This window comes from Anopheles stephensi, chromosome 3, assembly GCF_013141755.1.
Source record: "Anopheles stephensi strain Indian chromosome 3, UCI_ANSTEP_V1.0, whole genome shotgun sequence".
Taxonomy (NCBI): Eukaryota; Metazoa; Arthropoda; class Insecta; order Diptera; family Culicidae; genus Anopheles; species Anopheles stephensi.
In genome coordinates, this window is record NC_050203.1 from 66,240,063 (window position 1) to 66,267,442 (window position 27,380).

The following is a 27,380-nucleotide window of genomic DNA, read 5'->3' on the forward strand; positions in this document are numbered from 1 at the left end:
GGCAATTTGCGCTAGAGAGTGTGCGCCCCAAAAGGGAGTGATGTTCGACGTGGAGTGGAGGAATTCAAAGGACAAAGGATGAAATGCTTCCCGCGGCAGCCATTATTCGATCACACGAAGCACGGTGGAAGCAATGGTTTGAAAGTGTTCCCATATCCCATTCCGGTACCGTTGCTGGACGTGTTTCAAATGAAATGAAAGGGATCATACACGGCGAGACAAAATGGTGGGTGATGCTCGTTTAGCAGCCGCAGCTCTGGTTTGGAGGGATTTTCCTTTTTACGTCGTTGCATTACAGACAACATTGTCGTTCAATTTTGTGCTTTTGGCTGGTGCGAATTGTTAGCGTAATGGATAGATTCGCTTTTTGTGAGACTTTTTGTGCGTTTTTCAGTCACCATAAGCTGATTTGCTAAATTGATTCGAAGCTGAAAACATGTTTTACTTCTGCAACAATTTTGCTCTTCAAGAAATAGCAGAAAAAGTAATAGAGCGGTGTGTAATATAATAATAAACATTCCTCCATCAATCTCACTACATCTGCACGGGCGTTGTGACCGTCTACTTACGTGTTTCTTGTTGTCCTGATACATGTGACCAATGTTCTCGATCACCTTGTCGTCGCTCAGATTCTCGAACGGTTGCTCGCGGGCGAAGGTTAAGATTTCCCACAGCGTTACAGCAAACGACCAGACGTCCGACTTGGACGTGAACTTGCCCTGCAATAGTAAGAGTTGCGTGCATGTAAGAATCAATCTTGATCGAGCTTTTCGTAGATTTTTTTTTGTTGTTGTTGTTCCTCCCAACTCACCATTAACACGCTCTCCCAGGCCATCCACCGGATCGGCATTGGTTGTGATTGTCTTCCGGCACCTTCGAGGTGGCAGTAGTCAGCAGGATATGCTATGCGATTTATCACAGTTCCTAGTGTACAGATTTTTATCTCCAGCTGTGGTCCGACCAAGCAACTCCTGTGGATTGAACGTAGAAAGAAAGACACAAATATGCTCCAATTAGTTTCGAGCAAGGGGGAAATTCCAAACGCGATGATTGATAAATGGAAAATATTTCAAGGATTTACATCAGTAATGGGGTTTCGTAAAGCGTTCGATTGCTTTTCAATTGGCATGCAGTGGTTGGCGTTTAATTTACCAAGCCCCCACTCTATTGCCGCCCTAAATATCGCTAACCCTGCGAGGCTTATGATGTGCGGTGCGGTTTTCGATTGGCAATGGCTCCACATCTCGCGCGCTCTAATCGGCGAGTTTTACGGCTCAATCGTAAATACTCCAAAAACTGGTTTATGTGGCCAGGGGAACCAATTTCAACTGGCCAGGTATTTTTCGCATACATTCTGCAGGAAATCGATCGAAGGGGAAACCACTCCAGCGGCCGCGGGGGTTCCGGACCGGAGAATAGGACGAATCGTCCCCGGTTCGGACCCGAGCGCTGTATAAATCAACTGCACTTCAGATTAATTATTCAACGCTGCCGACCGCCGCCATAACTCATTCCCAAGGAAGTAACCGTATCAATTTCCTGGCCCTGGCACTCGAACTCGACCGGAGCCGAGATCAGCAACTGTGTGTCCTAAAAGCTTCACCGGCAGACCTTTCCCTTTCTGCTCTCGGGGCTCATTCTCGTCTCTCTCTCTGCCGACCCCAACATGAGTCCCGAGGTTTGAACGTTGCTCGGCATTAAGAGCCCTCGTTCATTGGTTTTAGCGAACGGCTCCAGGCTCGATTACGTTTGAAAACGTGCAATTTTATGCTCGGTCCACCGGTATCGTTCATCACCTTCCAATCGATGGGTCGATCGCTTTCCGGCCTCTCCCCCTCCCCCCATTCATCCCTGAGTTCAAATATTCGTAATGCTGCACACGAGAAGATGTGGCTGGCCCTTACACTCTCCCCAAAAATCACCTAATAACCACTCGAGCCGAACAGACACTGGCAACAATGAACAGCGGGCCGAACCGTTTATATAATAAATTAAATCCTAAATAAATAAACGCACTTATATCGATTCCAGGCGTTCGGTGCTCCATGGTCCGGTACATTCCTTTGGTCAGCGGCATGGTTACTATGGAGCTGAAAGAGGAATCTCTTCGAACTTGGCCCGAAATGGAATATGCACGTATTACTGGTAAAACCATAGAGTGCCCGGCATTCGTCAAGGTGCATGGAGAGAAAGGGGACTTAATTTTAACCCAAAAATGCAACATCGTTCCGCAAACATACCACTCGCTGGGCAGGCAGTTTACATTTATAAATTATTGGCCACTTCGGTTCGGAATCGTGTGGCCTTCTGAACTGGGCGACCAGGACCATTCCGGGACATTGCAATGCACAATGTAGAGCGGATGCGGTGATGGGGACTAGCATAAGTGATCAACAAAATTGCACCCATTGAATGAGCGCAAATGGGCGCGAAAATATAATTTCCGACTTTTCGGTATCCCTCGCCGAACGGCGGCGTTCTGCTCTCCGACAAATGGAACGCATTATTTAATTTCTGTGGCTCTTCTGTGGAAGGCTGTGATGGGAGAGGTTTTTTTTTCCTTTGTACACAGCATGTCCGCCGATCCGGATCTGTTGCGATTGTCGATCGGAATATGTATGGATCAGTGATGAGGTAATGGTGAAGATAATATTGGCTCTGATAGTAATGTACAGGATGGAACGATACATGATGGTTACGTTTGATTGTTAATCAACTAGGCTGTGGATGATTCCGGTTTGGGGACTATACGATAGGAAGCTTATTTAAAGGTTGAAACTTAAATGAAACCTAGTGTTGAAGCAATTTAAACAGCGATATACGCGCCTAAAGTTATGCAATGTGCATGACATGAAATATTCAAAAAATTAATTATTTGATTTGAGTGAAACTTTTGTACTAAAATGGTTGTAAAATACAGCTTAATTATTGAGTATTGTGAAACGTACGGCTCGCAAAACCAACGTTGCCAATTGCACTGCTGTTCCTTCCAACCACAAACCGATTGAACATAGTTGGGGCCATTTTCGGTCTTTTTAATGATCGAATGCATCATCAACCCTTTGCCGGACGTAGTAACATTTGCTGCTCGTCCCAACGCGTTCGGCCCGTTGGCACAACCACTCCCGGCCCGGCTAAAGAAGCTCGACCAGCCAGCCAATTTCTGCTCTGTTTGCATTTAATTTCGCCACTAACGATGGGTCGGCGCGATGGGTTCTTCCTCCCCTGTGTGAGTGTGTGTGTGTGTGTGTGTGTGTGTGTGTGTGTGTGTGTGTGTGTGTGTGTGTGTGTGTGTCTTTCTCTCGCATGCTTCATGCACTTTCGGCATTGCACCCGGGGACCGGGACCGAATGTGCAATGTAAAAAGGCAACCGGGACCGGAGCGGCCTCGTGCAATATTCTTGATTGGATATTTTATTATCACCATCTACAGCAAATGGATGGACTTGGATGGGGGATGATCCCCAAACATGTTTCTCGCCACACTTAGTGCTTCGGTTTTCGTTTTTATTAATGTAGCTGTTGCTCGTTGCTGTTTTCTTATTCATCTCATCCGACTTTGTGCGTTGATTGTCGTATCGGCACACATCTTTGACCGATGCCAGTGATAATGGCATCCATATGCTTCCCATTATCGATCGATGCAACCCCGAAAGAAACACGGGTGGTGGGGTGGGGATGGTGGGGGGGGGTTTGCAGAAGAAGTGGAGATGCACATAAAAGTCCAAGTCCATATATCGAGCAAATTAAACGAACGAAGCATGAGCTAAGGCTACAAGTTAACAGGCTTTTGGGCCCCGCCATTTGTTGCCGTCACTCGTTGACCTCGGCAGAGAATTATTAAAATAAATTATGGTAAGGTTTACGCGCACAATGTAGATTATTGAAGGTAATCAAAACAAATGACGTAAGTCAATGTGTAAACGTATGGAATTTTCTCTCTTAACCGATCTCGAACCTTTTCGATTGTTGTTGCGAATTCGATCGCTTGGGAACGCGATTTTTGCATTGTACATCAGTGGACAACAAAAGAGTTGTGTAACTCAACTAAGTCAATAATGTAGTTTATTTATCGCCATTGATTATTCCACTCCCAGACCAATCGAGGGTGCAAAGTTCAATGGCAGGTAAAATATTAAATTTAAAAAAACACGCTTTTAATTGTATTTTATCATTGGTTTAACTTTAACTGCATTACGCCGACTTTTATCTTTCGATTAAATTGTCCTGACTATTCGACCTACATCAGACGGCATTTTAACGCACGCTTCATTCCCTCTACAGCAGAAAATAATTAAAGTATAAGCTTCACTACATATTGCATTCATAATCACAAGTTCCGCTGTCACGGCAACGGACATCCAGCTGGTTGATAGCTGCGCAGTGCCGGGTTCGTGGCGTTGGTGCGGTTAATTGTATGTGGTAAAATTGTCACATGTCAGTCTGTCGCGTACTTGTTTCCCGGCCTTTTCGAAGGGACGCTTCAAAACCTTCCCTCTTACTCGTACCTTGCTCCCGTGCGTGTGTGTGGCGTTGAAAGGAGTACAGGGAGTTAAATTTTCAAATTGCGCGAAATGACATTTGTCAAAATTACATCCTGCTTCCTCACAAAAAAAAAAAAAATAACAGATCCGGCACCAACTGCGCCTGAAAGGAATATTGTTTGAACGAAGCCTAGAGCAGAGTGTAAATCGAGTCACCTTGCCTGGGCAGAAGTCGGGGGAAAAAAGGAGGAAGAAAAAACCTTTGTCATGTTGCAAATAAATAAATTATTCAAAACCATCACCATCGCATGGGACGATGGGGCGCTGTTCGAACAACAACGCTGCTTTCAGCACACACACACACACAAACCGGAGGAAAGCTCTGAACTTGCCTGAAAGCTTCCACAAGTGGATGGAACAATGTGTGAGGGTGTATGTGTGTGTGTGATTGGAAAGCAGTTTGGCTCGACGGGGAAATAACGGGGTGAAGTTACGTTGAAAAGTTGACCGAATGTCCGTCAGTGGGATTTCGTTGGCTGTATTTTTATGTAATCTTTTTTTGTTGTTGCTGCTGTTACTCCTGGCTATTCTGTGTGTTCTGAATAATGGATGGTATTGTGTAACTCGTTGGGCCACGGGGAAGGATGGACGGATGGACGAGCAATTGCTGGGGCCTTGCAATAGGAAGGGTGGCCATGGAAATGCTACAGGACATATAGGTTCGTGGATAGCTTCTTGTCTGAGCAGCAGTTTTCATTTATAGCTCTTAAAGAATGTAAAGAGATATAGAGACTACTGGCTAGTGTTTGTTTGAAGTAGGATACTCCTAAGTATTTTGACGAATTTATGGCCTGATATTTTTGGATCCATCCTGCGATTTGTTGAAAATTTCCCAAATTTAATTCTCGAGCTTTCGTGTCGAGTCGAATCCGTCGTACAGGACCATCAGTCCGAAATTAGGGATAGCTAGCCGGAAGTCAAGTGAATCATTAAATGGAATTAAATGGACCTGTTCGGTTAAGAAATCTACGAATTATGTTATGCTATTGAACAAAACTTTTATTAACTGCTGTTAGGTTTGTAAAAAAAAGTTCCAAAAGAATGCAAAAACTACTTAAACAGTCGTTGAACTGTGAGTCGATTCAACAGTGTATGGGAAACTCTTCATTAAACTTAGTACAAATTCAAAAATGCCTGAGAAATTGTCAAACATTGTTGGGACAATCCAAACATTTCTGTGAAAAGCTTTGAAATTCTCCAATAATCTATGTCTCAAAACATATTTCATAACAGTCTGTTAGTTAGATGCAATAATTTCTCTCATCATAAGAGCGCTTAATTGATAAGTGAAATGTGTAATCAATTGTACATTATCGTCACTTTGTACTGATAATTAAGTTCAATCATTAGTCCAATTTTTATTCCAACGGAAAATCGTTCACAAAGAAAAGCTTCCATCGGCTAGTAACGAAAACCAATCAATAATATCTCCACATCAAATTGGCACGAAATGCAGGGCGTTAAAACAAAACCCAATCAACCAAACCTGCGTTAGTTCGCCCCGTGTCAACAGGTAGCTTTCCGAATAATGCACGCGTGGTGGAAACAGCAAAAAACAAAATTGCATTTTTCATATTAATCCAACGGGTGCGTGAATGTGATTGCCACTCGTTTCAGCAGTCAGTCACGGACTGACTGAGTGACACGGTACGCATACTTCAAACGTTCGGCTGAACCTGCCCGGAGTGTCTGTTGAATAATTTAAACATTAATTCACTGAACTTCGGCAGCGAATGTAAAGGTGCAAAAGGATTACAACAGTATTTTCCGTTTTGTTTTTTTTTTGCTTTTCGATAAATTTTCCCTTCAAAAGAATGTTGCTTTTTTGTATTGTTTTGTGGAACAATAAAAACTTCCCTCCAAGCAATAGTTTAACACCGTTCGGTACCTGATGATGGCAGTGAGTGGGTGAAGTACCCCGAAGCAGAAGCAAATATGCACAAACGTACAAACTCGAAGAATTAGCTCCATCGGGTTTCAATCGAGGCGTAAATTAAATAAAAAGCCGATAGCTAAATAATAACTTCTCGCCACGTGGAACTGCCCGCTTCCCAAATTGAAGTACAGCTGATGAATACGGCTCTTGATTGATATCGGTGAGTGTGTGAATCGGTGGTGTTTCTGGGTAAACAGTTTTCAACCAACCCCTGTGGCACGCTTGGACCCCGTCCGGGCGGATGGACAATTCGATATGGGTGGGGGTTGGAAAAGGTAGAAAATTGAGTTACGAGTCGAAATTTGCAGCAATCCAGGCGCAGCAATACCTCTCGCGCGTGGAAACTGGCACTGCCCCTGACAGAGTTGTGACAATGCACGCTCGCACACACACACGCCCCAGTGACAGTGATGGATGAAGTGGTTGAATGCTGGAAGCGTTTGCTTGGGTGTGTGGGGGAATGTTTCGCACACTTTTAATACGGTGTAGAGAAGGTGTAATTGATCGGAAAATGGAAACGACAGACTCATCTTCTCTAGCACGTGGAGCGCGCCCTGTCAATGGCAACACCTGAGCCAAAGCAACACGGCTGTGCGGCTTAATTTATGGACAACATAAAGCTTCTACCACGCGCGTTTAAATATTGTAGCGTTCTGTGTGAGTATTTCTTTGCATGTTAGTACATTCGTCGGCCCACACGTGCCTCACACTCCAAGTGTGCTGTCCTGCGCCGGTCTTGCTACTCGATGCCACCAAGTTACCCTGGATGTTTTGAGCTGAGAGCAGCGGCTGTTGTGTGTTTGCGGTGCGAGGTAAGTGTCATAAATTTAAGGCTTTACGTCTTCGCTCTAATCTGCGCGTAAGACGACCTCACCGGCCGGGGCAAACTGGTGGGATAAGGTGGGCGACCGGCGTGGGATTTGTCAAAGGCATCCGTTAAGCCGTGTGGTTGCAAAGAATTATCGCAGAGCATTATCGTAAGCAGCGTTATGGTCACTTACGGGCATTAAGGTACGATTTGCTATCGATGGTAAAGCCTGGTGGTAATCGGCTTGCACTACATCCGAGCAGTGAACATGCTTTTTTAATGATTCTGATGCGAATGTTAGGAACCATTCTTAAAGAGTTCTTGAACAGAAGAGGGCCTCCATATGGCCACTAGTTGAATTTGGAAGTTTAGGATTTGTACTTCCTTTTCCGACAAGAAAATTGTGTATTGTCTTTAATACATTTTACATACAGAGCTCTAGCAACGAACAATCCCGCTCTAGGCTGGCAAAAGGTAACAAAGGCTTCATATGTGCATGCGTACTAGTGATTACAACCATTCAGCCCCCTATCGAACGCGGTCAGTTATTTACACTCGTCATTAGAACCGAAAGGTACGTGGGCCCACGACGAAATGGTCATCTCGTGAGCACTTCAACTCAATTATTCCATGTACCGTGTTTTGCGGAGGGTAGCGACTCCGAAAGAATACTCTGTTATTAGTTATCGTTTATTATGGTGTATTATGGGTTGCCGGTGAGTCAGTCGAAGAGTTTGGGGCACACATAGAAAAGGATATGGTAACACCCCAACAGGATCCCATTTAATGACCGGTGCGAGTCCGGTTAGAGGATTTAATTTATACGCCTGTGTGCGGTTTCCGAATTTAGGACGGGCGCAAACACATAAAAATGAAGCTTTTCATGTAATTTGTTGATTGTATGAAAAGGATGTTGCTGGCGATGTACGAGCGAACTCGGTGAGCCAAACGGTGCCACCCTAAGCTGCCAAAATTTAATCCCTGTTTGGATCGCTTGGCTCGGGCAGAATTATGATCGACCTATTATCGACCCAGTTGTGTGTTAGTGTACCGAGCAAACCGGATGGGCGGTATGGGCGTCAAATTTGAATTTTATTGCAACGCCGGAGTATAGCGGGATAAATATGTAGCATTTTTATGCTACCGATGGGCAGGGGCACACGACCTTCGACTAGTGCTCGAAATTGCGGGTGCCAATCCATAGAAATCAACGCACTCCACCACCATTCGTAGTTTTTTCAGTTCTGCAGAATGGGACCGGGGGCACACAATTCGCGTTGGCTGGATGATTTTTATTTGTTTTAGGATTTATGATCGTTTGACACGGAAGCCGAAACATTACACGATCTTACCCTTCCTAACGCTCTCAGTAGTGCCGGGCGTTTGTTTGCCAGAGCTATACGGTGAAGATAAAATTACGCGGTATGAAGCAATTTATTCAGCAACAAAATGGGAGAGAGTGAGAGTGAAAGAGAGCCTCAATAGGGCTCAAGCTGTACAGTTTTGACTAATGAATAATGCCGTTCTAGCTGTGGCTGACAGCACTTGTCGCAGGGTTGTCAACGATTGTGTTGCCGTGTGGTTTATTTCTAGTCTCGAGTGCCCACCCTAACCATTAAATTCTTGTTTGGATATTGCATAAAGTCCGATTTTTGTGAGTTGAAGTAGGTTTTCAACTAGCGTAAAGTCATATTTTACAAACATAATGAGAGTATTTGCTGCTTCGAATGCTTCGAGCAAAATTATTTAATTTCAGGCAATGAAGTTATGTTGGTCTTTAGAATACCTGGAACATTTTACCCTTGAAACATATTGAGTCTTTCATCAGCACTACATGACTTCTTAATCCTTCAAATTTAAAAAAAAATCACAAGCACAGCAATCGGAAATTTATTTTATTTGACAAATATTCTGCTTCTTTTTGCTCAACAATTTCTAAACCCGCCATTTCTGATTTCCCTGTTTAAACTACCAATAGTCAGCTCTATTTGCGGGGAGAAGATTCGAGCGTGATTTGATATATGTTTGTGTTGTATGCAAAGTCGACTTCTTGCTATCGAATTTGCCACCAAAAATGGAGATCGGGTCAAATTTAAGGAATTTATAGAATTATTTCAGGTACCAAGAAAACTCAATGAGGATGTGCCAAAAATATAGAAATTTATTTAATTTAAATTTAATTTTAAATGTTAAGGACGACCCAGTAGTGGATGAGACAGCGCCACCAGTCTTCACAGGGCAGGTCGTGTTTCAAATCACATCTGTGCGGCTACCCCATAGCGAGAACTGACTATGTGAATGCGGTCCAACAGGCCAAGAAAGAATAAGAATTTTAAATATCAGTTAAGGAAGAGTTATGCCGTATTTAATGTAACCTACTGTGTGAAGAACAGCGACAACAGTTACTTCATCTTCAGCATGGACGAACAGAGAGAATTTCTTCCAAACAAATGACAATTCCTATGGGAATCCTGTAACGTTCGATTACAAGTTTTGTTCGCGACAAGTATTAGCACCTGTCGGTTGGCAATCCGCATACGTTCGCTGTCAATCAGTTGAACTGAACTGCGAATGAAAAGTTTCTCCAGCTGCTGCTACAAAAGAATGGAAGTCACTTAAAGTCCACGTATTTTTAAAATTACCTAGTTGACTGAAGCAATTGATTAAAACAGTTTCATTCGGGCCAAAGACAAACTCTATCAAAGGAACATTTAAAACATGACAAGAAAAGCGATTAGAAATCCATTGCCACACTCTCAATCTGGCACCTTGCTAACATATTCATTTCCAAAATGATTTTTAAAGTTCATTTTAACATTTCCCTGATTCTACCCCCTCAAACAACTAGTAGCCGACTCTCTCTCTTTGTCCCTTTTTTTTGTTTGGTCCTGTGTGAGAGTGTTTTTTTGCTTCACGCTGTACTCTTTTTGATTTATCACGCCACTGAAAGCAACATTCATTTCGTCTGTCGCCGGAAGTTTTCCATTCTTCCACCTGCATCCAAAAAAAAAAAAGAAGCCAGTCTGAGAATTATGATTATTTTCCAGCTCCACAGTGCTCCCTCCCATCCGGGTTTGTCCAAAAACCCTCGGCATCCCTGAGCGCTGCCACCCGCGTTTTCACACCCCATTACCATGGCCACGAGAAGCTTTGCCGCACCGGTACCCGCTATTGCCAAGAGGGTGTTGTCAGGTGACGAGATGAATGGACCTCATTATGTGAGCATCCATTCCGTTCGCGGTTCGCAGTGAAGCGCAAGAAGGGTGTGTCATCATTATGCAATCTGTTGACTTGAAGAGAATGGTAGAGGTGAGCCAGTCAAGGTAAGAAGAAAAAAAAAACTCGGGCCCGAACCATCCCTTAAAATCCTTCTGGATGGCACCCTGATATTTTTTTATTTTCCACCTGGTTTTTCCTTCCCGTGGTTCATCCATTTACACGAGGTGTTGGAATGGATATTCGTCGCCTGTGTCTTTTTTTTGTGTGTGTTGCTGGCGACCACTCTGGATGGAAAGCACTTTTCACCAATTCTACCTGTCCAGATGTAAAGCGGCGCGGCGTGACTTTCGCTTCAAGAGCTGGGAAGAGTAGATAATATTTGCTTTCTTTCTACCAACACCACCACAATCACACCCATCGCGCAGAGCTTCATCATTCCGAGAGCTTTTACCGCCCTCGGTAATGATTATGATAGTGATTTATTTCCGACGACTCAGTTTCAGCCACCGCGTTGTTTCTTCCCCCTGCCGGGGTGTTCATTTATCAGTGCCGGTAGGTGGTAAATAAAATTGGAAAATTTTCACCATTTTCACATTCTACCCGTTGGTGGTGGCGGTGGTAAATCCGTGGTGATCATCTTGCCACTTTACCGAGCCCTTGCCGAGTCCATCGGGCACGGCTACGCTTTTCGTCCGTGAATCGGAAAACCGGGGGAAACCGTGGACTTCTTTGCGCGATTGATAACCGAGTCAGTTGGGCACAAGCTTCCTACCAGAAGCTGTTTTCGCCACGGTCGCCTCGCTCGCCTCGACCCGACGGTGTGAAAAGTGCATTAGCAAATCATTTGAATAAATAATAGAGTTTGTGCAAAGCGGAATCCATTAGCCCTTGGGGGAGGGAGGGAAGATGCCAAGGCGCTCTTGGTCGCCTCGAACTTGGGAAGATTACCTCCTGGACTCGCGCCGGCCAGACATCGGTCCCTTTCCATTTGACCCCGAGGATGGGATCCAACCCCTTGTGTAGGGAGCCCTTTTAAGTTGATTTCCAGACACAGGGCAAATCGGCACACGGGAGCGAGACGGTTTCACGACGATGGACGAAATCGTTTAGTAAATCGACACGGAAAGAAAACTGTGTGCCAAAACAAAAAAGATTATCCTCCTGTGAATCCTTTTTCGGGAACTTCCCGGCAGAGGTTTGTTTGTTTTCCTGCTCGACGGCAGTATTCTTTGAGGATGTACGGAATGGGACGAGAGAGAGAGAGAGAGAGAGAGTGAGAGAGAGAGAAAAAAAAAACAAACCATTTTGAGAACAAAATAGTTCGAGCTTTAAATGAATCCCACTTAGAGCGGTCAAGCTGTGTACGCGATTTGTGCATTTTCCGCTTCTAATGCATCTCTGCTCAGAAGCTATCGGGAGGGTGATCCGGTGGAAGCAATTCCGTGAACTCGATACGATTCAAATTAGACGTAATTCAATACCGAAATAAACAAACGCTGTCGCGTTCCGCTAGCTTAAGCACCAGCGAGGACCGACCGAACGGTTTCACTCACAGTGGAAGTAGTAGTAGATTGCATTTCAAAGTAGATTTTTGATACGCGAGAGTACGCGATGGAACAAAAGAAAAGGGAAGAAAAAAAAAAACTACAAATTGTACTTACCTTGTCGCTAGGTCCCGATGCACTACATTCATCTGCTCTAGGTATTTCATGCCGGATGCTATTTGAGTGGCGATGTAAATTAAACACCCGTAGCTGGAAGAAAGAAATTAAAAATTGTTTTACTTACAAGAAAATTGCATACTTTCTGGGGTGGTTATCTTAGACCACTGCATAACGGCTCCAGTGTAACGCCTTGTACATGTGCTCTTATCTCTTATAAAACACCTTTCCAAAGCTAGTTTTTAACACACTCGGAAAATCGCCACTTCACAGCAAATAAGCTTTCCAGCCCGCCCTCTCAATGAAACGATTTATTCGTACTGCAGAAAAGTGCAATTGCACGGAATATCGGCCGCGCTATACCGCTACTCCCCGGCTTCCAGCTTATGTGTTAATGCGCCCTGTTCGCAAGCCTCACTACTTTTTCACACTTTAAAAGCTCCGGTTCCAACTAGTGCGCTTGATAAAAAAAACGGTCGAAAAATACATATCTTACAGTGTACCCAACCATCCACTAACCAGCCGTTAGCCGGCCGTGGGGGAACTATCCATTGTCATAACATTGCACATTGCATTCTCCGGCCACAGTTTTTACGGCCCAGAAGCTCGAATCGGAAAACCAAACTGGAAGTGCAACTGTAAATTACTTAAAGCAGTTAGTCTCATACGCTGGTGAAAACTCGACAAAAGCCTGATCCTCGACACAGTTTTTCCGCGCGCTCTCAAGTGGCCATTATGCTGGCTGGTGGTAGCAAGCGGCAGCAGGCCGGGTGGGACGTTGGTGCAGAAATCCTTAAATTTATAAACTTAATTTTCCCGGCGTGGAAAATGTTGCATTCCAGTTTATCGAATGTGCACAGTGCTCATGGCGGAATGGCAGAACCGTGGCCTGGAAGAAATCCTTTCCACACGAATGCTCCCGGATCGTGAAAATCGAGTGGGCCCGGTCGGCGTTGTTGTGTAGCGTGGTGTTGAAGCGAAGCCGTGAACTGGTCACGGACAAATAAACGTACCGAGCGGCAACTTACCACACCGAAGGGAAAATGCATATGAATTGCATGTTGGACCTTGAAATGCATTCCAGTGGGTGGGTAGGTCACCTCTACCAACCGACCGAGAGCACGTGGATAAGCCTCGGCTTTGGATCGGCAAAGTCTGTATCGTTTGCGAACGATGCAACGACATCTCCTGTGGCTGGATGGATAAAATTTCGTGTCAACCCTTGCGCTGTCCGGTAATATTATAATACCCACGCGCGTGCTCGGTCTTTCTCTCTCTCTCTCTGCCAGTCAGGGTTGCAATCAAATTCGCAACCACCGTCCGAAGAATGTGGTTTTGTAGCGTTTCTTCCTTATCTGCTGACGTATTCCGGGGGAGTGCGGATACAGCAGGATCAACACGGAAATACTGCACCGGACAGGTCCTGTCTGACCGCTGTCGTCTTGCCGGCTGACTGCACTGTTACTTCTTGACTGCCTTGCGGTGTAGCTATCAATTATTAATCTTGCAAAGATAATGCACAATGCTACTGCCGCTGCCGCTGCTGCTGCTGATGATGATGATGATGGTGACGGTTTTGTCTCGACTGGCAATGGTCTGGCTGGTGTTCTGGGTTTTGTCGAGCAGGGCACAGAATAACGAAATAAGTCACGCAGCCATCGTCCGGAGCTCGGGATCGCCTGAGAGTGTCATCACAGCGATAAGATGTGACATGGACGGGATGGACGGGCTGGAACTACTCTTTCACAACTCGAGGCTGAAGCTTTCGCGTGTGGTTTACACCGGCGGGCTTTCCCTCTTTAAACCAGCCGTCAAGCCGGGAGTTTCCTGGGATGCCGGATCGGGATGTAGACGAGGACATGTCTATCAAACCGACCGGGGTTTTCCTCGGTTACACTGATGACGGTGAGCGGATCAGCGATAATAACCTGCACCGTGCACCGAAAGCTATCGTTTGATTAAGTAACCCGACTGCTGCTTGTATAGGTCTACGCCGGCATAATAGTGGTTTTACAGTACTGTGTTCTGGACAACATAATGCGCTTGATGGTGGGACAGAGCCCGCAAAAGATAGTTGCATCGTCCGCAAGATGAACGTTGAGAAAGACCATGCCTTTGTCTTTATCGCTTCTATTCGAGTTCAATGACGAATGCATATTCAAGTGAAATTGATTGATAAACTATTGTGCTCGCGGAGCTCAGGGCGTATTCAGTCGATATCGATTCAAATGAGGACCAGTTACACGAGAGGTTCCAACTCCTTTCTAACCAATCTTTTACAATTCTCCAAAAAAGCTATCAAAAATGGACTCACCTCAAGGAATTATGCTGCACCAGCGAGCCTGTCTCTGCCGTGTGCTCCTGCAGGAACTGGTTCAGGTCGGTGCTGAACTTGTAGTCGAGCACGATGCAGATCGGTTCGTCCTTCAGGCAGGCTCCGAGCAGCTTCACTATGTTCGAATCATTCAGTCGGCTAAGCTGTTTCGCCTTCGAGCGGAACTCCTTTTTCATGTGATCCGATGCACCTGGCCGTAGCGTCGAAACAGCGACAAGATTGGAGCTGGAAGTAAATGAGAAGAAAATGGCATTTTAACAACTATTTCGATAGAGAGAGTGTAACCAGGACTAAAATCTTAGAGGTCATTGTAGACAAATTTGTTGCTGAAATGGACAAATTCTTGAGGACGCCAAAATGTCCATAGCACCCAACTTGAAAAACTTTTTTTAACAAAACAACAATTTATCCCTAGAGATCCGCTACGATTTTCCACCAAAACGAATCCACCGTTCGCACTGGTCCACCTCTTCAATATGCAACGGAACTGAACCCGGGCAAAAGTTCACTCTATCTCGTCCGGCGATCCAGCCAAAAGCGCTGCAAATCGTTTCGTACAACAAAAAGTATACGAACTCGATTTGAATTCTTAAGCTCACTTCCAGCGAAACGAAACGATACCACGCCAAACAGAGATTGGACAGCAGAGTCTCGTACGACTAGGGTTATCAAAACTTCCCCAGCTTCTATGGGTATGGGACGCTGTATCCCGTTCGGTAAAACAGAACTCATAATTGTTAGAGGAGTTCCTGTCGTCCGAGGGGTCCATAGCTACACGTACAATGCCGGCACAGAGTGTCTGCAGGGATGAGAAATTGAAATCCATAAGCTGGACAGTTTTGTTTTTCGTTTTTTTTTCCCGTCACCGATTTCGAGCCTGCGTTACATGGAAGCACTCACAATATTGTACTGTTTAGCAGAAGTCCGAAAACTGGTCGCAACAAGCACTTTGTGAATACAAAATGTAACGATCGGTTTGCCTGCTAAGCTTATCCGATCTAATCTAAATTTAAATATTTTAATAACGAAAAAAGTAATCATCACACAAAAGGCAATGAAATTTAAATGACATACTGCTGGTGAAAACTCCCGGATACCGGAGCAAACCAGCTGGCTCATCTTGCACCACACGACCGCACAAGCTGGACTGCACCGCCCGGCCATCCCACTTTCTCACATTGCGGTATTCACCGGGCGACAGTTGGAAACCCCGGGAATCGTTGTAAACAAGTCGAGTTGATATTTAAAATGCAGAACCTTTCTCTTGCCCGGCACCCTCGAATCGGGTGGCGGTCGGTGTTCTTGCGCTCGTAGGTACGCTGTAAGCTCGAGTAGTTCATGTCCGGTTTTAACCTCCCAGCCCTCCCAGCCTCGCACTGGGTGTGGGCTGAAGCGAACGGTGCCAAATCCTTCCAGGCAGGACATACATCTCCCGGCGCCCGGAAAGGAAGGACCTCGGCAGTCATTTCGATGTTCTTGTAGCTTGTCCCAGTACCAGTACCCCAGGACAAACCATCGTCGTCATCATCGTGGTCGTCGTCGTCGTTGTGGGACTTTTCGGACGGACGTTGCAAAGTTTTGTGTGCCTCTTTTATTCATCAGGATACTCCCGCGTCGTTCGCGGCGCACTGCACCATGTTCTGAATGGGTGGACTTTGGCAGCTGAAAGCGCTCGGTAGTTGGGTGCTAGCAGTGGTAGTAGTAGTAGAAGTAGTTGGCAGTATAGCTCGTCCGATTTCGAAAACCCTCGAGTTGACTCCGGCTCCTGCCCAAAATGCAACTCTCGAACCGTTCCGCACACCCAGCGCTGTATGGCAAGAGCATTTGACGACACAAGACTGTGGTGCATGCACACGGCCAGGATATCGTTTGTCGGTGCTTGCAAAATGCAAACGACCAACTTCACTTCGGGCGCAGGTTCACTCTCCCGCTCGCTTCATGGTTCCGGTCGGACGGGGGTGCACGTTGGTGATGGTTGTCAAAAAAAAAAACGGCAAGGGAAGACAAAAAAGAAGGAAAAACTTCCGCTCGGAGAAAGTTTCACTTTGGCGCACACGCTTTCGGTACTGCTTTAGTTGAACGGTTTTAAATATTTATTTAATTTACTTGTTATAACGACGAAACGCAACCCCCGATGTTTGCGTTACGTTTCGTGATGCGCTTCCCCAGTTTTGTACGATGAACCATTGGAGTTGGATTGGCAACGAGAGATTGAGCTCATTTCGTACGGCACGGTTCCTGTCAAAGTTTTGGGAAAAGCTCGGGTCGGAGTTTAGTTAATGCCCGCCTCACGCTAGCCTCAAACCTTGCAGCGAGTTTGCAGTTTAAATTACATATGTACTCGCACGGAAGTGAGGCACGGATAATCGAGTAATAATTTGCAACAACGCCGGGAGCACACACACACACACACGACGAGCCTTATTGCTGACGGGAGATCCTTTGTTTCCTCATAGTAAGAGCGCCGTGGTGTGTGGGGCAAACTTTTCAATTAATCGTTTCGCTTCACTACAGCAACGGCAGCGCGTTCGAATTTGCTTCGAAAGCGCCTAAAGTTAGGCAATGCGCTGCTTTGAATAATGCATGATGCGGTGGATCGGATCGCCCGCTAGGCTTACCTGTATCCTTTCGTTTCGCACAGGTGCAGCTCACCGAATGCACCGCAGCCCAGCTTCTCCACTATCACCAGCTTGTCGCGCGGGTACTCGCTGAGCTGCAGATCGTCATCGGACACGCCAAGATCCAGATCGCTGTAGGCGTTCAGTTGTTGCTGCTGCTGGTTCGATGGTGTCGTTGGCGTAGTGGACGATTTGCAGATGGCCGTGGCGGCGTAGTACTTTTCCGGCGGTGGTGGCACTGGCGGTGGCTTCGGGAAGATGTTGTTCAGCGTCGGTGGCGTCAGCCGTACGCTCACGTAGCCGCCCGGGATCTTCGGTATGAGGTCCTGCATGTGCGGTACGGCGTACTCCTGGCACACGATATCGGGCACATCTGCGTTGGAAGAGAAGAGTGGGAAGGTGCATGAGTGTGGTGTGGTTGTGCAAAATATGTTTCACCGGAAAGTGCAACTCCTCTCGATGGGGTTTGCTTTGGTACCGGCTGGTGTAAGGATAAACATTAATCTGGCTCACTCTGGCCACCAGATCCCACCACCCGTTTCCGTTGGACTCGTTTTCCGTTTATTAGACACAACTTGACATCCCACCGTAATAGGCAGTAGCAACTTTCACGTATTCACCACAACGAACCAAGTGACACCAGGAGTTCCATCCTGGTGCGGTGAACCCCCCAAACCCCCCCCCCCCCCCCGGACTTTCTTGTAGATGTTCTATCGGTGTGGATAATAATTACGGACACAAGCGGCACAGACTCGATCGAGGATCGTTGGATGGTCAGCACAAAGTTTTGCCTCCCGTACGACCCAATTACAGCTGCTGACCGTTTTATGCACAACGCCCGACACTTCTGGTCGACAAAGTTGACCAAGTTAGAAAAAAAATCGACCTCCTACTCTACTCGAACTGTGGAACAGGAACTCTCACTCCCAAGAAGCGGCAAATGGCCACGCTTACGTAGGGGGGTGGGCGCAAATAGACACATTAAAATATTAAATGGTATTATCATAAATTTCTATTAATATCATTCCGTGTTCCTTTTTCTTCTTCGACCGGCAGTCCGGCACTATGGCCAATAGTGAGCCATTTTGTGCCAATTTGTGGTTTGCCAGTTTTTTCTCTCTCTCGTCTCTTCCTGCTTTCCCTGCTTTCTGGATTATCTTTGGCACGATTGCTGCACTGAGGACCATCTATATCTTCCCAGGGTCACGTAAATGAAAATCAAGCTCTCGTATCCCCGGGCACCTTCAGACACTGTCCAGAAGTAGAATTACTTCGTTTCTAAATTCAATTTTCCCCTTAAGATAGAAGGGATACGTTACGGCCAGCGGAGAGTTCCAGTTTGATTTTCGCACCAATTTCTCTACGGGGAAAGCGTTCGGTTGCAGTCTGCTTGCTGTGCTGTGGTGTGTTGTTTAGTCCTGCTGCACACGGAGGCCTGTGGCAGTTCTGCACTACCCCTTCCGAAGCGAAAACACGACCCAAAACGGTGGAAACAGCAAACAGTTTGTACCATTATTGCTGCAATTGCAATAAAATTTTATGTGCATGTTGTCATTTCCAATTTCGCTTCGAAGCATCGGAAAGGAGCGCAGGAAATGGGAGACAGAAGTCCTTCAACCTGTACCGAGGGCTGTAGCTGTAATGGGCCGGAAGGTTGTGTGTGTGTTGGAAAATAAACGCTTGCGTCCTTCCGCCGTCCAGCGACTCACGGCCACGGACGAAAGGATGACATGATGTGGGTTAATGCAAAATCGGCTCCAGTTCCGCCAGTGGAGCGTTACCGAGCGGTTTCGTTGGGTGTGTTTGGGATTTTACATCAAGCAAGAACGGTGGTGGAAACAAACAATCTTCGCGGTTCGCTGGGAAACAGGGAAATCGTAACCGCGTACGACCGTGATCAGCCAGCTCAAGGAGAAATGCAATCGATTGGAAAGTACATAACGGAATAACCAATCCGTTGGATGCGCTTCCGGGCGGACAAAGTGGTGTGTTTGTGTGGATGTGTGTGTGTGTGCCGGTAATGCACACTTCAATCTATCGGCTGGTGATGTATGTGCACTCCCGCGTGGATGCATTTCGAATGTAAACGTGCAGATAAGGCTCGACCGGTTCGTAAAACTCTGCCCCGTAATCCCAAATTATTACACTTCGAAGGAGGAGTGTTTGGGGGCTTTGAAGATACAATTTATCTTGAAGCATTTTTGGATTAAATTTAAGCAAATTAGATCGTTTTCTTTTCATCTTCAAGAGTTTTGCCACAAGCACAAGCGTTGAGCTCGTAAGAGAAATAAAACAAATTTTATGAACATTTCAGACAGTTAAGACGCAAACAGTCAGGTTTAAATTGTGCAAAAACATTTTCTCCACTCCCCGAGGGTCGCTCGCTGGGCTAGGAGTTAAACGTCGACAATATTGCATCAGGAGATTGCCAAAGGAAAACAGGACTCACTGCATGGAGATTCTGAGCTGACCCATACCACACTCCATGTTTTACCTTTATCGGGTCGTATTCACCCGCAGAAACATCGGAAATAAATGTTTCCTCAATTGACACACACACGCGCAGATGGCGCACGTGCTAAGTGGTTCTAAATGATTTGAGCCGTAAAGGGGAACCGCCAAAATGGACCACCCCCACCAACACCCACCCCCAGGAGCGCCCTGTGTGAAGAAGTGTCGGTTTCGGTGTTCTGGGCTCTCTCGTGTGTGTGTGTGTTTTTTTATCGCTCCGGATAACAACATCTTTATGATGCAGTTTTTTTGTGTTGCTCTCCCCACCGATGGTAAAGTCGTCGGTTGCCACCTCTACACCACCATCATTCGGTCGATTATGTGTGGAGCAAAGTGTCGTTTCCTTCTCATGGCGGTGGCCTAGGGCCAAGCCCAAACCATTTCGCACCCAATGGAATGAGCAAGACGGAGGCGAAGGATGATTTTTTTTCAGGTTACTTCACCAGATACTTTAAGAAGAGAAGTTCGGTTCACCTCAAGCATCCCGAACCCGAGACATCCGTGAGGATGTCTTCAGGATCGAAGCTGGTGCCTTCGTTCTCTATCGTTTTGTCGTCGGTTTTTTTTATTGACGAATCAATTTTCCATTCTTTTTCTAATGCTCCGATCAGCGAAGGAAGGACACCGCACCAGGAGTCTACTGAAAGTGGCGATAAAGACTTTCCAAGTTGAGATGTCCTTTCGATGCTGAGTAGTAACAACCGGCACCTTAAGCATGTGGGAAAGAAGCGTAACACATACACAGACACCGAGAGAAAAAAAGGTGTGCGACAGATATTCCATCATAAATATGCATAAGGGGTGAAAACAATTTATCGACTGTTGTCTTCGCCGACGTCGATGATGTCGACGACTTTTGATCCGCTTCGGAGGTTCATAAATTCGGTTGCCTTTTTTGCCGTGCAGCCACCGTTTTATGTTCACGGTGTAACATTTATCCTTTTTTTATGCTACTTGTAGAGGTAATGGCGCCTTTCGGTTAGCGTCGCTTCCGACGTACGGGAGCCACCTTCAACGGTTTGGACGACGTTGTCGCGGATCGATAAGATAAGATGTTGTTGATGAGGAGGAAGCTGATGATGATGTTGATGATGTAGCATACGATCGTCGACAGGCAATGAATAAATTAGTTCTGCACGTCTTCTTTGACAGCTGAACGAGGCTTTTACCTCCTGACTGACGCGCCATAGGGTTATCGGTGTCTCGTCCTCGATGCGGCGAAGACGCTTTTTCATTAATTTTATCGCCCCTAACAAAGTATTTATGAGCATCGAGTGGATTATCGCCGGCTGTAAAGCATTTACCCGGGCTCCTGTTGCATTCAGACGAAGTTCACCAAGAAACAACCGGTGAACTTTGAGTGACATTAACGTTTAAGCAATCAAAACTCACACACCCGGTCGGACCCCTTTGACCACCCTTGGCTGATGCGGCGTGTTGAAGATGGCGTAATTATTCACATACCTAAAATGTTTTCCGATCAAACTGTGTGTGTGTGTGTGTGTGTGTGTGTGTGTGTGGTTCACAATTAAGCCCATCGTGCTACCCCGAGTTTACCGGGCGCACATCGAACGTGCCCCACATTGTAGCTTAATTTAATTTGAGTTCCACTTCCCGTACAGCACGCCCGGAAGCAGCTGCATCATCATCACGGGGAAGGGAGGTTGGCGTAGTATTTGCTGCACTCTGGCCAAGCTCTGGCAAAGTGTTTTGCTGCATCAAGTGTAATTATGGACAAACGGCTACCGAGAGGTGGGATGCGAGAGAGAGAGAAGGAGAGTCCCGGAGCTAACCGCAGGGACTAATTCCCGTTTCCAGAGCTAGTCGACGAGTACGGAAGATACGGTACGGCTAGTCGTTACTTGCGCCTCGTGGCTGGCTCGTTGCTTACCTGTATAGTCCGGGGTGATGTGATGGCGCTGCATGTCGCTCATCGAGCATCCGCTGGCGGCACTGGTGTACATATTTACATTGAACGGTTCGTGATAGAGGCTGCTCTTATCAATCGATTCATTATCGTCTATCGATACCTGCGGGGTGGAAGAACGGTGGAAAAGGAAGTTAGAACGCCATAGTCGTGTGGTGGTAAATGCGAATGGATAAGTTTAAAACTGTCCCGGGGATAGATACATCCCGCAGGGATGCCTCGAACCAAGGCTCGCCAGCCGTGCTACGCCATCACGCCCCCAAAACCGGGGCGTGTTCGCTAGCTGATGCACTCGAAGCCAATGCATGCACAAATAGTTCGCAAATCAGCTTCGATCAAGTGTCCGCTGGGAGTTGCCTGGCGGGAAAATGCATCAGCTCCCAATCAGGTACGACCCGGGGGGTAAAACTTTTCCAAGAACAACGAACGAGCTTTAGGTGTTATTGGAAAAGTTGGCCCCGGAAGTTGAGAGTCGGTGAAGGGGTCGTACCGATGGCGGGAAGATGTTGCAGGTACGATTAATTTATCCCGATCGCTCACACAACCGGTGATTGAGGGCAGTTTGTTGAAATCGAGCAAACGTTGATCAGTTTACGTGTAGCGTGTAGCGTCAGGAAAGTCATCATCCCCCGGTAAATTTTAGCTGAAGAGTAGTGGATTGAATTTCTCGAAGTGGGAACCTTTTCCAGTGTTTGTGTGCTCTAATCTCTCACGAGGACCAATTCCAGCATGAGTTGCTAATATGTTAACTGGGCGCTTAAGTGCTTGCAATTTATTACTTCTTCCCTGGAAAATTATTATCCTTATGAGATGAATAAATCAAATTCAATTTAATATGTCCACTTATTGAGACACTAATAAGAAGCTATTTTAATGCATCCTTTCCTCTCGTTCTTTCTTCAATAAATTCTCCAAGTAATTCCTTCACCTCATCATCATTAGCGGACACTTTGCGTAACGTTCACAACTCTTCGCTCGCTTTTTTTTTGTTCGCTCCTGATCACATAAGAAGCAACGTAAAGGGTCAGCTGAGGTAATTACCTTGAAATTGCTGTTCAGTCGCTTATCGATGCCCAAACTGTCGGTATGCAAATTGTGCTGAAGCGCATCGAGCACGGCCGCCGTCCGGGTGCGCTTGTTCTTGGCCACGATGAACATGATGATGACGATCAGCAGCAGGATGATGGTCGTCAGGACCGCTATCACGACACCGACAAAGTGTGGCTCCGGTTCCTGATCGATCGGCTTCGGTGAGATGACTGTGGAGATTGTAGAGAGAGAGAGCAAACGAAAGCAAATGGTAAGTAATTGTAAGAAAAATAGCCAGCGAACTGTCAGAAGCTAATGGACGAATCAATTCGATGCTACGGGTTCGCCGCGTCTTTTTGCATCCTTTAATTAGCATCCTTAGCATTCCTGTCGTCTTCAGGTACGAGATGCTGACGTTACTGTAACCGAAGGAGATTTTTTGCTGGTAAGACTCGTTTCAGAGCGAAAGAAAGGGACAGGGAGTTCTTCGCAAGCTCAAGCACAGCTCGGTACCGGTATCTTGAGCGAGCTGTTTTATGGTTGAAATTAATTTAAATTGCAAATACCATATAATCGCCAATAAGAGATCTTGATTCATTTGCGATTGCAGTAAGTAGTGAGTATTACAAGCAGCCGGTAATGGGAGAACACTCCAGGCACGACAGGCGACCGGCTAATCGATGACAAGCAGGTTGACAAGCCGGTTTTTAACGGGCGCCTGTTGTCACCAAAAGGATTACATCTTAAGAAGGCGTCGTGCGGAAGATGCTTCTTAACTCGAACCGTTTAACGTACACGATAGTGTGGGATGTCGCTTTCGGCAACACGAAAATCAAACAGGTGTGTGGATTCTCAGCCAAACCGTGCTGTAATTTCACTCATTAAGTGGCCCATTTCGGTAACATAATGAGTGGCAAGTGATACATAAATCAAACATAAAAAACGGGCTCTCGGCTGCTGTCGCCACAGCGATCACTATCAAGTTGCTCTAGCTGTACTTTGGAGGACGCCTGGAGCTATCCTTTTTCCCGTGCCGGAATTATCGCCGGCGAGTCTCGACGAGTGAAACCAGATTCAGATTCGTTTGATTGCTGATGGTTTTGCATTTTGCTCCCGATAAACGGGCCGGGTTCGTGTGACGGTAGATAAATTCATTCCTCACTCTTGACTGACCCATCTGGCCAATGGAGCACAGGAAGCAGCCGGGCCGTTTATCATCACTCATCTTTTCATCATGGCAGCAATGAATGCACGGCAGCACGAGCAGGAACATTATGCCGCAGTAGGACACAGCTCCGGGAAGCGGATGGCCACCATACCAACTCGAGCTCGACAGACTGCGGATGATAGTGAGTACGGTGATGACGATGATGATGAAGGTGATGTGCACCGAACCTGCATCAGTGTATGTCATCAAAGGGAATTGATCGGGTGCTTGATGTGCTACGCCGACGGTTCTCGGCGTGCTCGGTACGTCTCTGGGCCTGCTCCGGGACATTCGGAGTGCCGGACAAGATCCGAATCGGAATGCGCCAGCGGTACGGAAGGCCTCGCATCAAGCAAACGCGTCGTACGCCAACAAACAACTAGTTCACGCCGGGGCAAAGTATGTGATAATTTGAATAATTGATGAGTCATATTAGCAATGCAAATTGGTGGAAGATATTTGATCGCACTGAAAATTGTGGCACCGCTCCGGGGAGCACCGAGACACCGGCGTGGGCTTCCGACGGATGCGAGTCTTATCCAAAGCCCAAAGTCTTGCTTCCGTTCTGGAGCTAATGGGCTTATTACTCAACGTGTATCGTCCCTCCCCGTCGCTTGACGTCATGTGCACTGGATTGATTGTAGTTAATTTGCAATTATTTTATGCTAAATATTAAGTAATTTCTTAGATGAATATTTGATCCGATATTGATTGGACTGCGTCCACCGGGGCAGAACGCACACAGCACTCACAGTGCGCTGTGGGGAATTCGGTCGAACTGTGCAATTTGTGGCGTTCACTTTACTTTACGGTAACGGAGATGTGCTTGGCGCTAGAATATTGCCCTGAGAATCTTCCCCGGTGTGTCAATCAGGTGGCAGCAACTTTAGCATTTTCTTTTTTGCTTCCTTTCCAGCTTACAGCGTAGTGTGTAGCTTGCAAGTGGAGGTGTCAGTGTAACGCTCAGGCTATTGGTACTTACTTTGAGTTACATGGTTCCGTTCGCCCTTGTTCACGATGTTGATGCCGGACTCGTCACGCTGCAGCGGATACTCGATGGAGTTTTCCTGCGAGATGGAGTTCCCGTTGACTTCCTCGTCGGAAAAGTTGCCCGTCACTGGTGCTGGAAATGGAGGAAAAAATGTTGAAGTACGTGTTAAATTGTTTAATTGATAATAACAATATCGTTTGGAAGGACTTTTTGTTAGAGAGAGCTGGTGCTTCATAGATAGGTGGGTTGCTATCATCATACATGTTTGATAGACGCCTTTCTATACTGATAATGGGATGAAGCAAATATGTTGTAGAAGTAGGTTGATTTGTGATAAACTGTAGACAAGCTTATGTGGCTAGTAGAGCAATGTTGGAAGGTTTGATGATAAAAGCTCTTGCACAGACAAGTCCCTAGTAAAATTTGATTTAGGAGATGCTTAGAAGCAAAATAAAGACTCTCAAAAAAATTGAATTCAATTAGCCATTTTACCGGTTTATCGGTGCGCGAAATAAGTCCTGATATCCCAAAACTGCGTCGTTCAAGGCACCAAGTCTTTAGGGCTATCCTTTCCTAATTTTTCACGAGAGATGTAAGGAGCAGACGTTGAATAATGAGCCAGATATAAACTGCCAGGCCTCAGACAATAATACAGTTAAAGCGAAAAGCTGGGTCCAAAACAACGAAAGAATGCTCAAAAAGCACGATACCTTACGAATTTTGTAATTTTTTTTGGCAGGAAAGTAATGTGAGCATCTTCCTCTGTCAAATATCAAAGATACGTCATGCACCAACACCAAAGATAAGGCTCTTCTTCAAAACTGATTTTATCAGGAGCTGCCCAATTTTCCTTTCGCAAATGTTGCCTGGATTCTGACATCTTAGATGCTCTGAGATCCTTCCTTCCGCCACGCAATTCTTCCCAAACGCTTGCATCTCACGCAACAAACTTTCTGGTGCGTAATGAGTGTGGCTTGACGTGACAGGGTAGACAAACATTCCCAAGAAAACCCACAAGATGCGCCGCAAGAGAGGATATTAATTGCCCTTGTGACGTGTCGCACTCGTCAGCGAGTCACCAGCACCACACAAAGCAAAAATGCAACGGCCGAAAGCCATAAAAAACCACGAAAGGCAAATTAGCAGAAATGTGTGCAAAGTGAAACTTGGTTCCCCCGGGGCTGGGAAGCAAAGGGTTTCGCGAAGGTTCGCGGTCCTTTGAAGAATCCAGTGAAACGGCAAGCTGCTAATAAACGACGAGCGGAGCGAGTTCAATCATCGCACATGCATGTCTTCTCCACAACATGTGTGTGCAATCCGTCCCGTCCGTCCAAGGCAACCAACGGCGTTCAGGGTTCAATGGTTCTTATCCGCAACGCCAGCGGAGGAGGGCGTTGTTTATGGGCAACGTTTTAAGCAGGAATGAATTTATTATCTCCTGCAACGCACCGTGCGTGGTCAAGAAAGTGCAGTACTCACATAATTTCACCCATCCTGTCTAGGTCGTGTGCATATGTCGGTTGGAAGCACTAGAAATTAATCAAAAATACAGTTGCATCGGAAGCAAAACGCTTCGGCCTCACCAGCGAAGACGCCGAGTGGAATTAATAACATAATTTGATATCAAAGCCACGGCAAAATAAACATAAATTAGCTTCAAATCCGTAAATGCATGTGCGTGGCAGCGCCATTGACTAGCACCCGCAGCGGATGGGCCCCGGTGCAGGCGCAGCGAGGGTTTAGGGTTACGGATTTTGATAAATTGCCCCAACTTGAGCGTGCAGTTGGTGGGCAGCCGGGTCCGGTGGTGGAGTTGGGATTGATGCAAGAGGATGTAGAATGATTAACTGCCCCAAGAAGCGGGTGCCGCCGCTTGGAAGTCGACGGTGGTGACTTGCGCTGGGGCATGTCTTTAACGGTCGTGCATTTCTTTGCGCCCACCTCGTTAGGAGTGCGAGATCGGGTTGTTTGATTTATTAAATTTAATGACTTGCTGCTTTTTGCCCGTACTGCTTTTGAACCAAGGCACACACACACACGGTGACAGTTTGGGTGCGGTGTGAGGACACGTTTCTTCCGCAAGCGAAAGTAAAAGTGCATCACGTATTTGGCGACTGCGCGAACCAATTACGGCGGAGTGTTCCGAGCCGAGGTTACACGGAGCAGCTTCAAGGTGAAGCGGCAAATGAATTCTTTTCCGCTTTGAAGAACCTCGGTTCCTCTGGCCATACCGTTCTGGGAGCGTGTGATCCCATTTCCTTTCGCGCCGTTCGTGGAATGGTTGTTTGGTCAGGAAATTAGGTGAGCCTAAAATGGGATTTGATGCTAAATTTAGCATTCCATGAATCGTGGTGGGGTGGGGTGTTCTCTTCTGCCGTTGACAGCAATTTATGATTGTGCGCCCGCTTGGAATGGGTTTGAGGTTTGGGTTTTGTTTGTGCAAAACCGGCCAGCAAAGGGGTTAATAGGTGTGCATTTTCTTTCGCTAATGTTTAGCAAGGAATGCTGCCCTTTCCGTTATGAACCATTAGCCGGTAAACAGGGGGTTAGGCGATATGGGTTGGTGGAAGGCAATCGGGTCTTGGAAAACATGA

The 27,380-nt window shown here is 46.4% G+C and overlaps 1 protein-coding gene across 7 annotated transcripts in view; it reads right to left on the bottom strand.

The window, feature by feature from the left end:
• The window catches only part of LOC118511743 (discoidin domain-containing receptor tyrosine kinase B), a 253,597-nt gene that overhangs the window by 19,426 nt on the left and 206,791 nt on the right, over positions 1–27,380 (bottom strand). For all 7 annotated transcript variants that reach the window (XM_036055193.1, XM_036055200.1, XM_036055195.1 and 4 more), the window contains 8 exons: positions 24,778–24,918; positions 22,601–22,818; positions 21,524–21,662; positions 17,122–17,494; positions 14,483–14,728; positions 12,169–12,261; positions 812–971; positions 570–719 (listed from right to left, as the gene is read on the bottom strand). In XM_036055193.1, the coding sequence (XP_035911086.1) occupies positions 570–719; positions 812–971; positions 12,169–12,261; positions 14,483–14,728; positions 17,122–17,494; positions 21,524–21,662; positions 22,601–22,818; positions 24,778–24,918 (1,520 nt within the window). The remainder of the gene's footprint in view (positions 1–569; positions 720–811; positions 972–12,168; positions 12,262–14,482; positions 14,729–17,121; positions 17,495–21,523; positions 21,663–22,600; positions 22,819–24,777; positions 24,919–27,380) is intronic.